The following is a 10,997-nucleotide window of genomic DNA, read 5'->3' as shown; positions in this document are numbered from 1 at the left end:
TCATTTGTTGCCTTCAAATGAAACTCATGAGTTTATGAACTTGTGTACGTTCGAACTTGTGTTCGGTCTTCAAGTCTTATACTACCTTCAGATCGGGTCATTTTTATTGTGTCAACAAGAAGAGTCCATATGAACGGACCTCTCTTGGGGTATTCATAACAGTTCATGAGTTGTGATGAGTTTGACAACGTCAACAATTGCCCCACAGAAATGGTAATTATCAGTTACGAGGTTGTGCACATAGTAAACACAACCCCATTTAAAGGCAGCCATAAGTTGTGAGAACACTCCTGGTGGGCAGCCTTCACCGCCACCGAGGCTAACAGTTTAACAAGCTAACCACCAGGTATCTTAATATAGGAAAAACAAACCCATAATAAAAGGATGAGGCTGTTATAAATTTTCTCAGGTACATTCTGAAGTAGGAAACCAAATTACAACAGGCTATATTTACAGCCAGTTCCACCGTTTATGAAAGTGAACACGTCACAACTTGTGAACTCTGACCTTATAATAAAAAATTATTTTGAGGTTGTGACTTTATCAGGAGGGGGCCGTTCATGTAGCCATTTCTCATTCACAAGGTACACATGACCCCATTTGAAGGCAGCAAATATGCGCACTTTAAGTTAACCAGTCATTAGTTTGCTAACCATTAGCCTCGATGGTTCCTAGGTGCCAGAAGTTGCCTAGCAGCTGTGCATCCACGCCAATATTACACCTTGAATGCCGAGCATATTGTGTACGCGACTTTACATGTCACGATCATAGCCTCATGAGTGAAAAGAAGCTCACTGAAACAATGGCTAAAAGGGCAACGTGTCTGTATAATTAAGTACCAAATTTATGGAGTAAATAATGTCTGAATGGATTTCAATCAAAATAAAAGCACCACAAAAACATCAATTTGCCATATTGTAAATCATCACTGGGTGGATAAATTACACCCTTAGTGAGGACAAAACGATAATGGATGTGTTTTTGTTTCCAACAACCTTGCCTGCATTTGGTTCTCTGGGCCTAAGTGGGGTTTAGAAGCGACACATCTTGAGAAGAAGCTGATGTAAGCACAAGCATGTAGAGACGCCGCTGGGAAATAGAGCTAGCTAAGCTTGTCTTGCAAAATAACAAATAAAAAAATAAAAAATGAAAAAGTCACTTGCAGCTGTGAGTAATGGGGCATCAAACTTCAAACCACTTTAATTTTCTTTAAAAGAGAAACCTCTCAGGGAATGAAAGCAAATGTGCAGGCCAAGGGAACACCCAGCACCCCTGGCAGGTAGTGGTGTTGTGGCTTGATAAAAGTCTGGGCCCCTCTCCGTCATGCAGGAACTGACAGCACACACAGCCTTGATAACAAGCACATGCTGAACTGAACCCTGTCACCTCAGGGTTTTCACAGAATCATCTGCATGTCAGTTTCATTATGAACACAATGACACTGCAATAACACATAGTGTAAACATAAATCAGTGAATTACTCCTTACTGGATTTTACCGATTTTAATTGATTTTCACATAGCCAAAGGAAGAAGACGACAGGAGGCTTCAAGTACAAATTCTTTATTTTATTTTTTTTTGGTATGGCTTCTTTGAAGGGACTGTAAAAGACATTCTTACTTAAAAAAAACAAATCAAAAAAAAAAAAAAAAACCTAGGCAACTTCTAATGAAACCAGTCCAGGATCTACAAATGAGCTTGCTGGTAAATCCCCTGACGTGGTGACAGGAAAAACAAAATGAATACAACACCTGTATCTGCAGTTACCTCTCCAAGTTAAAAGACATCAGTGCCACAACTATAGTCATAGTAACAAAACAAAGCTATTTTAACTTAGTACCTCTTATAAATACCATAAATATTTAGATGTACTTGATGACTGACATTTTAAAATGCTGTACATGAATGTCCTTTTGAGAGAAACGGTTTTAAACAATCTCAGTGATCAAAAAGACAAAACAAAATAATAATAATAAAAAAAAAAAAAAAAAAAAAAAAAAAAAACACTGGTGTTTGAGCTCAGTGTCAGCTACCTTTCAACATTGATATACGAAGCTCCTGGTCCCCATTTGTCCACATACTGCTTGTGATTATCTACATCCATCTGAAATTATCAAGACCCAGATTAATAGGACTGCTGGAAACAGATCAGTTATAAAAAGACTTTCTGCATGTGGCCCTGTGGTTGGAGCACTTGAAAAATTAGGAGATTCAAAAGGAGTTTTTTTTCTTTTAATTAAGGCCTCTTGAATAAAATAATCAAAATGTGTGTAGTCCTGACATTGACGTCTCAAAACAATGCAACTCCCATGGTCTTATACTGAAACGTTCTCTTTTGTCCTTGAGGTGCAATCTCTCGTCATCCTTCTATGTGGACCTGAGGGCTGGAGGTTTGTTCATGTGGCAGGTCTCTGCCTTACTGTGCACCAGGATGGGACCACAGTTAGGATGCTGGCTGTATGCATCGCCAATTGCCTCCACCACCATGTCTTCACCCATCTATGACTGTCTTTCAGTGTCCTAAAGCAGCGGCGCCCCCAAATATCCACATCGGGAGGAAGGAGGTGTTATATGTCCCAGACAGCTCTCCAAACATCAATATGTACCATGGACATACATCCACTGATTGAGCCAAAAACATGCTAACATTGATAATAATGGCATACAAACGTTGACAAGGACATTAATACAATAATAAAGAAGATAAAAATAATAATAATAAAAAAATGAAGTGTCAGCTTCTGGAAGCCCTTGGAAGCATCCACATACTTTATGCCCCCCCTTCCCCCAACTTTCACCAATGAGCAGACAGCTCATCCTGATCATATAGTGCAATAGTCCCACTCTTTTCCTGAAAGCTGCTGCTGACAACAGCAAAGTCACCCTGTAGGGTATCTCCCTATCCTCTGTCCAAAGGTCCTCAACCCCCCTCTCCCCTCTCTTTCTTCCACCTGTACTGCTCCCTCTTCCTGGTTCACTGCATACGGTCCGGCTGGATGTGCTGCTGCGGGGCGTAGTGCAGGAAGGTTGGGGCTGGGCCGGTGGCTGACGGCAGGGTGGGATGAACGGTGGCTGGGGTTGTGGCAGTGGCAGGTGGGCCAGCGGTTGCAGTGGGGCTGGTGGCGTAGTTGTAGCTCAGGAAGCCGGCTGGAGAGGCGGCGTACGGGTACTGCTGATCAAAAGCAGCCTGGGCGTACTGGGAGTAGGCCGCGCTGTAGTCCAGGTAGGGGCTGGAGCTGACAGAAGAGGAAACCTGAGTGGGCAGCACCAGGCTAGGCTGCACAAATGCTTGTGGGTAGACGTATGGCTGGGCCAACCTGCACAAAGACACAAAGAGCAAAATGGGGTAATTAGATAGAAGGGCTGCACCACCATAACAGAAATCCCAAAACCTGGCTTCCATTGTTTACATTGCTCTCAGAGGGTAAAGCATGCTGGGAATATAAACTCTCTGTAGGTGCTCTGAACCCAGAGAGTTCTCACCCGGATTCCCAATGTGATTATGTATACACTAAGACTAAATCGACGACCAAATAGACGAAAGGCAGATGAGGTTAGGAGGCGAGGGTGAGTCAACCCTCTGCCTGTGTCAGTTAGTAAAACCTACAAAACCTGTTAGGTAGGGCCTCCTGTGGTAGACAGGGGAGGAGTGTAGGGGGTGAATGATAGAGTCAGCCGTTACTGGCAGGTTTTCAGGCTCAGGCATCAGCAGAGTGTTTTAACAGCTGCTGCTCTTCACTCACTGAACACACACACAAAGACAAAAAAGGGGAAGTGCATGAAGGGAGTGCAGAAGTTGGAGTCCCTTACTTCTCACTTGGTTTTTAAATCTCACAAAGACTATGCCAGGTGATGATGCAGCTGGGGGTGGGGGGGTAATGGTGGCAGGGGAGCTCATCAGGACTGGGTTCAAGGCTCGGCCAGGCCTCGGGGGCCGACTCTCAGACGTAGCTGATTAGAGCTGTGGGGTCTGGGGACTGTACTGTCTTTACCACTTTATCCATAGAGAAAATGGAAGGAGAGTAGGTTTTAGATTGGTCTATTTTTACTCAGGATTGCAAGCTTATCTCTTGAGTTTGTTGTATAAAAGGAGGATTGATGGTGGCAGCAGGCAGAGGACACCCCTCTTCATTTAACTCACTGTTTTGAGAACCTTACCCCTTGATACGGTACTTGCAAGGGAAAACAAACACACTCTGGGACAAAGGCAAAATAAAACAAATGTCACGTAGAATTACGTTCTACAGCTGCATCTCAGTGCTGATGAAAGCCTTCCTCTCATGGACTGCTTCAAAATTTCAGTGATTCAGTCCATTAGAAGAAGATCAGGAATAGAAGGCAGCTATGAAATCAACACAGCAAAAGATGGAAGCATGCATGGATAGGGATGTCATCTCCCTCAAACACTCATGTACACACACCCCCTCTCCAATACCTCTGCCCTCCCCCTTTTATCCACCCTCCCACACACACACACACACACCAGTTACCACTGCAAACCCCAAACCATGCCATAATAGGGAAAGAGTCACACCGCAATCAGCATAACCTCTTCAGTTCATATCACACAAAAAGGGAAAAGATAAAAAGGCACTCCAGTCCATCACAGCACACCGCACTGCACTCTCAAGCCATCACTGGCACCTTGTAGAGAGGCTGGCTGAGGGAGGGAGCAGGGGGTGGGCAGATATTTTCTGTCATACCCCTCCTCGGGGCTAGTCCTGTACTGTGGGCATCTTCTGATCCTCTGCTGGTGCACTGGTCAGCTGGGAGCAGAGAGCGTCGGCAATTGTCAGCAATAACATACTGGTCCTACGGCATGATTAAGTGTTCATGAACAGTGTACTCTAAAATGAAAAACGCGTGTCCAACATCCATGAAATGAGGAGGAAAAGGCACCTTTTCATACGACAGCCAGCATAAAACAAAGCTACAGAGGCTAAATGAGACGTCTGTCAAGCGAAGGGGCAATAAAGTCACAGTGTCAGTGACCTGAGCAAAAAACAAGTAAGCTTGTAACGAGTAAGCATAGGCAAATGAAGGCAACCCCCACACACAAACGCAATCTACACTTGCCCTCACATTGCTACTTACTGCACAAAGAGGCATTCACCCTTGCATGCGGCTTTCAAAGATGACCATACATTAATGCTGCGGGGAATATGTGCTTTCACTCGCGTTGCGTATAATGAGTCTGCCTTCTCCGTGGCCTTGACAGCGTCTTGCCACAGGCCAGTGACTTTGCATAGGTAAAGTGGAATAGAGAAGAGACGTAAAGCACCACTGTGTTATAGCTTTAATGTGTGCAGTGGAACGGAGATGTCCGCTGCGCGTCAAGCTTTTATTCAAAGGCATGTTAGGGAGAGTTGTGAGTCCTGGGGCCAGAAATGCCAAGTGGACTGGGAGACAGTGGCAGGGGACAGGGATGACAGTTGGAAGATCACAGGTCAGCTGGTTTTGTGCTGACAGCCAATCCGTGTGTGTTTGACATAGTGCCACTCTACAAATGTCAGGCTGAGATACAAAAAAAAAAAAAAAAAAAAAAACAGAAAAGACGGTCTGTAAACATTACAAAACACTGGCTGGAGTATTCCCAGTTAATGAAGGCCACATAATGAGCTAATGTGAAAAGCCTGGGCAATATCACACCAAGCAGCTAAATATTTCTACACGATAACGCACTTGACCTTCAGTGCATGACTCACAATGTGTGAAAGCAGGACAGGACAGGGCTGGGTGGGAGAATTAAACAACACCTTACAATACTTGTAAGAGGACTTGATATTCGTCCCTTTGTTTAAAAGAACTGGGATTATTCTTTGAAAGCCTCAGAGGGGGAAAAAGGTGTTTTGTTTGACACCTGTGGAGGCGAGTTTCCTAGGGAGCACACTGCCTCATTAAGCAGTAAGCCTAAAACACCCCCCACCCCCCAACCACGCTTATCGCCAGCCCTTCCCCCTCATTCTCCTCTTTAACCCCCACCTCCCTCTCAGTCTCACAGAGGTGTCAGTTTTCACTGTCTCACTCTGACACGCTGGTCCTGTAAGGGGAGAAATTTAAGTTAAAAAAAACACAAAAGAAAAAAGGGATGTATGTAATGCGGGAAATCAACCGGGCTTGCGTTGTAGTGGAGGAGCTGATGCATGAGATGAATCTGCAAGCATGGTGACAACTCCTCCCCTCCTCACCAAACAATGTTTCTGGCCTCAGTGACCCCCTCTGGCCTTCACAGTCCGCATCTGCTGACCACAGCTACACACACACACACACACACACACACACACACAGCGACAAACAGACACGTCAACGCTACAGAGCAAAGGCTCCAGTCCTGCACAAAATCCTACTTCACATCCTCCTCACGCCATATGTTGTCAAGGGGTTTTGAGGGGGGTTTCTTGTACGCTCTGCATTTTAGGGAGGCCTGCGTCTGTCACCCGCCATGCAGAAGAAACTCAGAGACAGGAGGACAGGTGCTCGGTGGGGCTCTCTGGGGTGGTGGTCATGGGAGATTAAGGGGGTGTATAAGGCTGTAATATGAACCAGCACCTGTCAGGCACATGCCTCAAAGCAGCGCCACATTTCAACGGGTTTTGATAGCGTCAAAGCTCACTGTGGTAAGCAGGAAAATGACATCTAAAATCTAAATGACCTCTAAAATTTTGAAACATGACGGGACATGTCCTCAATGGACTCCTAAATGTGTAATTCAGACCCAGTGAGACCTTACAAAAGACTACATGTTTGACAAGCGCTTACTGTCAGTTTACTAGTGGTCTTATTTGTGCTCACCAACTTCAAAAACCACCACATGCTTCTTATTTTGTACTTGTCTCTGTGGACTGCCCTGGGATTTCCACAAATCTCACATGCTCTCAGGTCATGGACTGTACAGGGCTGCAGCTACAGATCACTTTCAAGCTATATTAATGTGAAAGTTACAGTCCACAGATCCCTGCAGAGGTTTATAGAAGATAAGGAATAGCAACAGAAAATACTGAAAATGTCTAAAATACAAGAATCAAAGGAAAGTGGCAAAAAAACAAAACAAAAAATATTTGCGTTTACACAGATCTGAAACCAGAGGAAACACTGACCCTAGTAGCTGCTCTTCATTTGTGGTTGATAAATTACCCTCTAGTCATCACTGGCTTCATGGAAAGGTGCTTAATAATTAACTGAGCATCAAACTTGTTAATGTTTGATTGTCAGTTTATTGAACAAACAATTACATTTTAGTGTCTCAGCAATAGTAGTGCATTAAAGAAACTCCCATTTCCATGAGTTTGTATACTTGTATAATTTAACTGGACTTGTTTTTTTTTGTTTTTTTTTTTATTCTTCCAGGGAGATTTTGAGTGTAAAATATGAACGGTGCTGAGCTAAAGCTTTAAATGTGATATCTGAGAGCTACGAAGGGGAAGAGAGTCGTTCCATCATTTCACAGTGAAATGCTCATTAGTTGCTTAGCGGACCGTGGCTCCTAGACGCTATCCAGGCAGTTTCCACAACACAGCCGCTTCCAGAACGTCCTCCAGTCAGGTAGGTACACGAATTAAGACTCTCCTGACAGAAGTTAACAAGCGAGTCACACATTCACCTCTGGAACGCACTTCTATTACCACAGACATGTGAACCATCCCCCAGTGCTACAAAACCCAAATATGCTAATAGACGACTTATGGAGTTGCATGTGGACACAGAAACTGACATGTACTTTCCAAAGGCCCTGTTTGCCAAAGAAATCGTAGCCTAGTGGCGTTACACAAAGCATAACGCAAGAGACACAGCAAGCGCCCACTCCCGCTCACTTACCCATACTGCCTCTGGATGAGTGCTGGGTGAATGGGCTGCACTCCGATGGATAAGCCTGGAAGAGAAGAGGCTGGCTGTCAGACACACACATCTGCATTTACAGAGGAGGGACAGAGAACAATACACAGAGGGCATGGAGAGACACAGACAGAGGCTGTTTCCAACCTACCACGGAACAACAATTTCAAATGTGCAGTAAGCAACAGTAAAAACATTAGGCATGCTCAGGCCACATGTCACACTCTAAACCCTTGGAAATCATAATTTTATCCCTCAGGGGATGACGGTACAACTAGAAGTTTGTACAGAGGCTGTTTCATTCAACCTGTTCAAGAATACAAAGAAGTCCAGATCATCCTCTTACGGATTATTCAGGGACAGTGTCTTCTCACACGTTCAGTACAGTTGTGTTGGGTGCATGGAGTTTTTATTCTATGGTTTTGTGTTTTAAATGTTTTGTTTCCACAAGGATGATTAAAATGAGCCTTGAAATAAAACCACCTCACCTGTCTGAATGCTGCGAGGCTTGGCGCCCAGGTAAGCCAGGTTGACATTGGCCTTCCTGCCATCGATGATGGGATTGGGGTCCTTGCAGGCTCTCTCCGCTGCACTTCGGTCTGTCATAGTCACCTGGAAACATTGTCGAGACTTGTCAACAAATAATGAAATCACTGTCTCAGGTTTATAAAAACACTTTAAGTAGGCCTTGGTCAGATCATAAAGATTCCGTGCAGGATTTCCTCTTTCGTGACCAATTCTCAGAAGAAGAAGAAGAAGGGAAACTAAAAATGAAGCACAATGCTCAGCTTTGAAACTGCCCACAGCAGCAGTAGCCAGCCGTTCGGCTGCCACACAGCCATGGGCAGAGCTGCTGAAATATGGATCTGGGAAGAGCAACAAGGAGATTATCCAATTAGGGCCAAAATAAGGAGATTGGTATTAGTCCACCCCTCCTCTTTCCCTCCTGGCATTAGAGGAGCCCTTCTGTTTTGATTGCCATGTTCTGCCAACTCAGAGTCACCTCTGTGCGTGAAGCGAGCAGTGAAGTAGGCCACGGCTCGCATTGTTTAAGAGGACATTTTTAAAAGCAGTAATGCCTCTTCGTAGTGGAAGGATCCGGAACAAAGCTCACTCCAGGGCCTCTGTTGTGAACACACAGGAAGGACCAAGGGTGTGTTTACACTGAAGAGACTTGCTGTGGGGGGGTTCTACTAATCCACCTCTGAAGTGTGTTTAGAAAAAAGGTGCGCTCAGCTTAAGGCACCTCCCAACCTCCCCTCCTGCCAGCCACCTCACCGGCTGGAACGCACAGAGAAACGAATTAGCAGGTTGCCACACAAAAACGGAGCGGAGCACAAAGCGCCTGATCACCCACACCGCCCCGTAGCCTGTTTAACCTGAAACACCAGCCTCCGAACGCAGCCGCTCGATACCTGCTAGACTCACAGGACAGCTTTCCTCTGATGTGTAAACACAGAGAGCAATTGTCTTACAGTTCTGCCGTTAGAGGTAAACATGCACACATAACAGTTTTCCAGTCCTTCTTTGGCCCGATACTACATTTGTGCTGATGTATCGTTCCAAGCATCTGGTAAATATTTGCATTTCTTGTGCTACTCATGTTCTTTGTGTCAAAGAGAGAGCCTGTCTCCATCTGCAGGGAACAGGATAAGTCACTTATTAATGTGTAAATTGGATATATTTTTCATTAATCTGAAGCCGGAGGCAAAGCAACAGCTTCACTCTACACCATGAGCTGAGATCAGAGGGCAGACTACACACCATAAACAATCTTGAGTATAGAAGTTTACAACATCTACTATGATGATCTATTTGGCCTGCCTGAAACCTCAAAAAGTTAAGATCAGATGGAAATTTAAGATAAACTTGTAGAGCAGGATAGAGCCATGTTGATGTTGTTGGAAATCCTCTCAGTGGCCAAGATGTGATGTGAATCATGTGCTGTTGCCTGACACGCTCCGGTCCTGACAATGGAGGGCATGGTGCGGAAGGTCAACCCTCCCCACTGCTCCAAAATAACCATATAAAGCAATTTAGAAGTGGTGCAGTCTGTCTCTCACACACAAACACAGTTCCAAAACTATAAGCTGGAGCTGATCAGGGGGTGAGTGAGGGGGGGACTTCATTAGGTTGGTTGGGTTGGGAGAGGGGGGGGGGGGGGGCATCAGGCATATGTTGAAATATAATCTTCTTAGTTACCCATCAACTTGTGTGATCCCTCATCCTCATTAAACTAAAATAACAGCCAGCCAGGCAAAAAAGGAGATGTTGTGTAATTAAGAACTGACATGGATCTGAGTGACTGCATGCTATACATGTAATTAATAGTTAGCCTTATAAGTTCACGTAGTGGAGAAGTGGAGAGGTGCGAGAGGAAGACAATCTCATGCAGGCGCAGAAGTAAGTTTTAACGACAGTCATCAGGAACTAATTTGCGTGGCGGACTTACAAATGCTTGAAATTCGGTTCAACGACATTAAATGTGAGCACTGATATTATGGCGCATGCAAATGAGGTTATACTTACAAAGCCGTATCCTCTGGATTTACCGGTCTGTCTGTCCGTTATCACCACAGCCTCGTCAATGTCCCCATAGGCCTCAAAATACTTTCTAAGTGAGGCATCGTTTGTGTGGTACGGCAGGCCGCCGACAAAGATTTTGGTAAAAGTAGTGTCTTTCTGAAGCGAGGTGGGATGCATGACTTCCAGGGCTCCGTTCATGAACTGGTGTAGAAGCATTGGTCAGCCGGAAACAAGACCGAGGCACACGGGACACTTCACTAAGCGCTTAACAAACTCCCAGCATCAGTGAAACTAAACCTCTCTCTATGCGTTACTTTAGTTTTCCGCTCTTGGTAAACTTTCAAACTTGTAGCAACCTGATGACATCTACGACTCCCGCAGCGTGGACTCCTCCGCTCAGTGGTATCCTCACCGGTTGCTTCTTAGCCGCTCACAAAATGTGCCGGGAGGTTTTATACACTACAACGCAGGCCCCGCCCAGATGCAACTACGGACCAATCAGCGTCGACTACGGACTCGGCTCCTCCTATTGGCCCGCCCTCTCACGGCAATGTGCTGCACCTGCTTTTGTCTTTTTAGCACACAAAGAAAAAAGCCGCACTGTGCGGCAGAAAGCGCGGCTCTGCCACATGGTGCAT

At 45.1% G+C, this 10,997-nt stretch overlaps 1 protein-coding gene across 1 annotated transcript; it reads right to left on the bottom strand.

Annotated features, from left to right (window-relative positions):
• Positions 1-1,547: 1,547 nt before the first annotated feature.
• On the bottom strand, positions 1,548-10,775 carry LOC311487594 (RNA-binding protein 38-like). Its single transcript, XM_084543930.1, has 4 exons — positions 10,363-10,775; positions 8,322-8,445; positions 7,816-7,870; positions 1,548-3,317 (listed from the first exon to the last, which is right to left on the bottom strand). The coding sequence occupies exons 1-4, from the start codon at positions 10,573-10,575 to the stop codon at positions 2,975-2,977; spliced, it is 735 nt and encodes a 244-aa protein (XP_084400056.1). The 5' UTR covers positions 10,576-10,775; the 3' UTR covers positions 1,548-2,974.
• Between the last annotated feature and the right edge of the window lie 222 nt (positions 10,776-10,997).

The sequence above is a fragment of the Chelon labrosus genome (genome assembly GCF_963514085.1).
Source record: "Chelon labrosus genome assembly, chromosome: 4".
Classification (NCBI taxonomy): Eukaryota; Metazoa; Chordata; class Actinopteri; order Mugiliformes; family Mugilidae; genus Chelon; species Chelon labrosus.
This window is presented reverse-complemented; position numbering and strand designations above follow the sequence as displayed.